This window comes from Marmota flaviventris, chromosome 1, assembly GCF_047511675.1.
Source record: "Marmota flaviventris isolate mMarFla1 chromosome 1, mMarFla1.hap1, whole genome shotgun sequence".
In the NCBI taxonomy this organism is placed as follows: domain Eukaryota; kingdom Metazoa; phylum Chordata; class Mammalia; order Rodentia; family Sciuridae; genus Marmota; species Marmota flaviventris.
In genome coordinates, this window is record NC_092498.1 from 214,597,994 (window position 1) to 214,602,431 (window position 4,438).

Below are 4,438 nucleotides of genomic sequence, written 5' to 3' on the forward strand. Positions count from 1 at the left end.
TTCATTTTCTTTTTCTTTCTTTACACCCCACTTCCTCCTCCTTCTTTTTCTTCTTTTGATTTTTTTTTTTGGTACTAGAGTTTGAATCAGGGGTGCTCAACAACTGAGCAATCTCCCCAGCCCTTTTTATATTTTATTTTGAGACAAGGCCTCACAAAGATGCTGAGGCTGGCTTTGAACTTGTGGTCCTCCCTCCTCAACCTCCTAAACCACTGGGACTACAGGCAGGCACCACTGCACCAAACTCAAACTTGTCTTTTTGTAAGAATGTGTCACAACAAATATCTCTAAAATTAGAGTCCCTTACTCCAGGCATAGCTTCTGTGAGAGAGCACATAAAATGTTATGTTTAGATTATTGAAATTATATGTCCAACATCACAGGGATAGGCAAAAGTGATATAAGAATTCAATCAGAGGTAAAATGCACCTGGTCATTACAGTATATCATTATTTTTGGAGAATATATGGGCAGTAGATTCAGATATCAAGGGCCCTGTCACCATGACATACTCTAGAAACCAAAATCCAAAGCAACTGACCCATTATAAAGTCGATGCTAACCTACTGACAAGTTTCCTCAAGGCCTCCTTCATGTTCCCATTTTTCAGACTGTAGATAAAGGGGTTCAGCATTTGAGGAACCACAGTGTACATCACTGAAGCCACAGCAGACTTCCTTAAAGAGTCAGAGATAGCAGAGCTAATGTACACCCCAAGTCCTGTCCCATAGAACAGGGAGACAACACACAGGTGAGACCCACAGGTGGAAAAGGCTTTATGCTTTCCTTCTGATGAGGGCATCCTCAAGACAGAGGACACAATGTGAATGTAAGAGAAAATGATCCCGGAGAGAGGAACACCGCCAAATACACAAGATGAAACGTATATCAGGATGTTATCAATGAAGGAATCAGAACAGGCCAGCTTGATGACCTGAGCAAGTTCACAGAAGAAGTGGGGGATCCCCAGGTCTGTGCAGAAGGACAGCCGCAGCAACATCAGTGTGTGGAGGAGGGCGATCACAACGCTAATGAGAAGACAGAACAAAACCAGCAGGACACAGAGGCGGGGATGCATGAGGACTGTGTACCTCAGTGGGTGGCAAATGGCCACATAGCGGTCACAGGCCATCACTGCAAGCAGACAATTTTCCAAAGATGCAAAAACTATAACAAAGCAGACCTGGGAGAGACATCCTGTGTAAGTGATGCTCTGATTCTGTGTTTGGAGGTTCACCAGCATCCTTGGAATTATGCAAGTGCTTAAACAGATATCGTTAAAGGAGAGATTGCAGATAAAGAAGTACATGGGTGTGTGGAGGTGGGAGTCAGAGCTGACCGTCACGATGATGAGCAGGTTTCCCAGGATTGTGACCAGGTACATGGACAGGAACAGGCTGAAGATCACTGGCTGCAGGTCTGGGTCGTCTGAAAGTCCCAGGAGTAGGAATTGTGAAACAGCTGTGTGGTTGTGGGGTTCCATGTTGGTGAAGATTCTGGTGGAAAAGACAGGGTGAGGAGACCATAAAAATGTGTGGACAGCAGGTACAGCATGGGGAAGATGTCAGAAATGCAAACCTTTGGTCCCCATTCCAGACAGACTCCCAATGCATTCTGGGGAGGACCCCAAGTCTGCTTCAAGGGCTCTGGATGACTTCAGTGTGTGCTGAACTTTGAAAAGTTCATAAAGCAAATAACTTTCCCTTGGGCACTGAGAACTTCAGTGACAATGTTCTCTGCTCTTTTTCTCTTTGGATCCTCTTCACTCATTCCTGTTTTCCTCCAATACCTCTACAAAAATCAGTTTTTACTGAATGCTGATGGTGTTCCACTAATTGTGCTAAATATGAGAAGAAACAAAGCCTAAGGCATGTATTTTGAATCAGGTATGTCATTAGACACTATATAAGAGAGAAGAATGAAGTTTTGAAATATTTCTTGTAAAGCAATAATTCCCTGATTTTGGCTTGGTTCAGAATCACCTGAAAGACTTGTCAACAAGCATATTTCTCACCATCATCCACATTTATGCCTGAGGACACTTAAGTAAGGGGAGGTTATATCATGGATGTAAGATCTTCAGTGAGGGCTTGGACAAGACGGGGTTACAGCTCAGATATTCTGACAGCTGAAGTGACTCATGAACAATCTCTCTTAATGTCTCTGCATAGCACAGAAATAACATTCCTAGATGATCATTAAGATCTCATGGTTTTTTGTGTGTAAATTCAACATTTTCTTTCTGACCAAAGCCTCTAGCCTTGTCCCTGGCTTCAAAGTATGTCCATCTTTATCCATGAAATTAACAATAGCAGCTGGATGGCATCCATCCAGGCAGACCTGAGCAAAGACTAGAAAATGTTGCCTCTACCCTTGGAGCTCAGGAGAACCCCCAAGGAAACATCAGTCATCTCCTTCAGCAAATAATTAAACATCAACTTTACACATGAAATTCTGTGTCTCCTCTTCAGGTAGCTCTTCTATTTATTTGATAGTTGGAATAGCATTTTTGGAAAAAAAATGAATTAATGAGAGAAATGTCAGTGAAGTTCATAGAAAAATCTCAAAATGATGAAAACTAAAACAATTTCCTAATATTTAGAAAACAAGCACAAGATAACCCAATGATAAGATAGGCAGGGTCTGCCAGGCATGTCTGTTGCAGCAATGGTCTTTCTAGTCAGAGGGAGGCAGAAGTGCCTATGATAGCTTTCACCACTTGGATGATGTTGAACTCACACACACTGAAGGTCACAGAGGCTCTAGAGTATCCTGTGTTAAGGGGAAGCCCTCAACTCTGTGAGCAGCCTGGATGCCCCATTTGTACAAAGAGAACTGCAGGACAAGTGTCAATTCATGCCATCGTGGCCGCCATATTGCAAGGTATACTCACATCCCATCATCACACTGCACACCTTGAACATATATGGATTTTATTAAGTTATCCCCAATGAACAAAGAAAAGAGTGCTGTGGATTTCATGATGAGAAATAAGTTGAACAAAAGTACCTAGTGTGGGTTTGAGATAGGGGCCTCAAACTGACCTCCCCCTACGGGTTTCTTCTTCACTGCCATGAGCCCTGCACAGAGCTGTCTTCACTCCACAGAAAGAAGAATGTGTCAGGGCAATTGAGGGACAAGGGGAAGCATCCCCAGCATAGAAAACGCAAAGATCTGGGAAGTGCTTAATGGGCTGAAATGACCTCTGGGATGGATAATTTTAAAAAATCAAGAAGGAATCACCCATTACATCAATATTTGTTTGGCAAAGGATATGAGAAAATGTACAGTAATTAAAATTAATTTGGAATTACTGAATGAAATAGTATGAAGCATTAATTAAGGAACTTTAATTACCTGGTTGGCTTTGATTAGAATCTGGTTCACCTTGATATTGAAGAAGCAAGATACGTCCTCAGGAAATGCATCAGACTTAATGTTGCAGAAGATCCCGAGGAAGGCTCATCTCTGGGAGGAAGCCCAGGTGCTGCTTCCTGTCTGAAGCAGGGCTGCTCAGAGAGGTGGGTCCATGCTGACTCCTAAAGTCTTTGTAAACTTGGGGATCAATATTCAAAGCTCCTCATTAGACCTTCTATTGTACTAACCTTCTAATCCCAAGAGCACTCGTCCTTGAAGACTAACTATGCAGAAGAGAGGGATTCAGGGTGCTGATTCCTGACCCCTGAGGCCATGTTTTCACCACTCAGCTCTCTGCACTGTCTCTGCTCAGCTTCTTTGCAGGGGCCCTGCTCATGTAACACAGTGCAACTCTCTAATGAATTCCAGGGCTCCTTTTCAATCATGAACAAAGCCATCCCTCTTTAATTAATGATTTCAGAAAGTACCATTCCATTTTAGATGTGAGGATAAGTCCTGCATGGGTCAGTTTAAATAATGTTTATAGATTTAGCTAAGATACTGTGATTGTCAGCTTTCAATGGCTGTAACAAACACTCAAGGACATTCAGCTTAATTAATGGGAAGGGTCTTCTGGCTCATAATTTAGGGGTTGATTCATAGTCACTTGACCTATTGCCTTGGGCCTGTGATAGTGTAGTTCACCATTGTAGTATGTGGCCTTGGAGACCACCAGAAAATAAAAAGAGATAGGAAAAACCGTGTTTATGGCCTTCCCCAGTAACCCAATTCCCTTTAACTTTGGCTAGGAAGGTTCCACTATTTCCCTGAAGCCCCTACAGGCTAGCCATGAGGCATTTAATGCCTGGACATTAGGGGCAAATAAAAAAGCTGTGATCTTGTAAAAATGCTCAGTGTGTTCCTAGTTAGTCATCAGGGGGTGTTTGCCCAAATGAAATAGTTTCTCAAGTACTTTATAAAGATCTTGTTATTATTTTATAATATTCCCTTTGTTCACTGTTTGAAAGTCAAAATCATAGACAGGGCTTTTACTCCCTGTTTCATTTTGTGAGTAACATTT

At 42.3% G+C, this 4,438-nt stretch overlaps 1 protein-coding gene across 1 annotated transcript; it reads right to left on the bottom strand.

Moving 5' to 3' along the window:
• Nucleotides 1-544: 544 nt before the first annotated feature.
• Nucleotides 545-1,504, bottom strand: LOC114107520 (olfactory receptor 7G2-like). The gene has a single exon (XM_027954934.2). It carries the CDS (start codon nucleotides 1,481-1,483, stop codon nucleotides 545-547), a length of 939 nt encoding a protein of 312 aa, XP_027810735.2. The 5' UTR covers nucleotides 1,484-1,504.
• Between the last annotated feature and the right edge of the window lie 2,934 nt (nucleotides 1,505-4,438).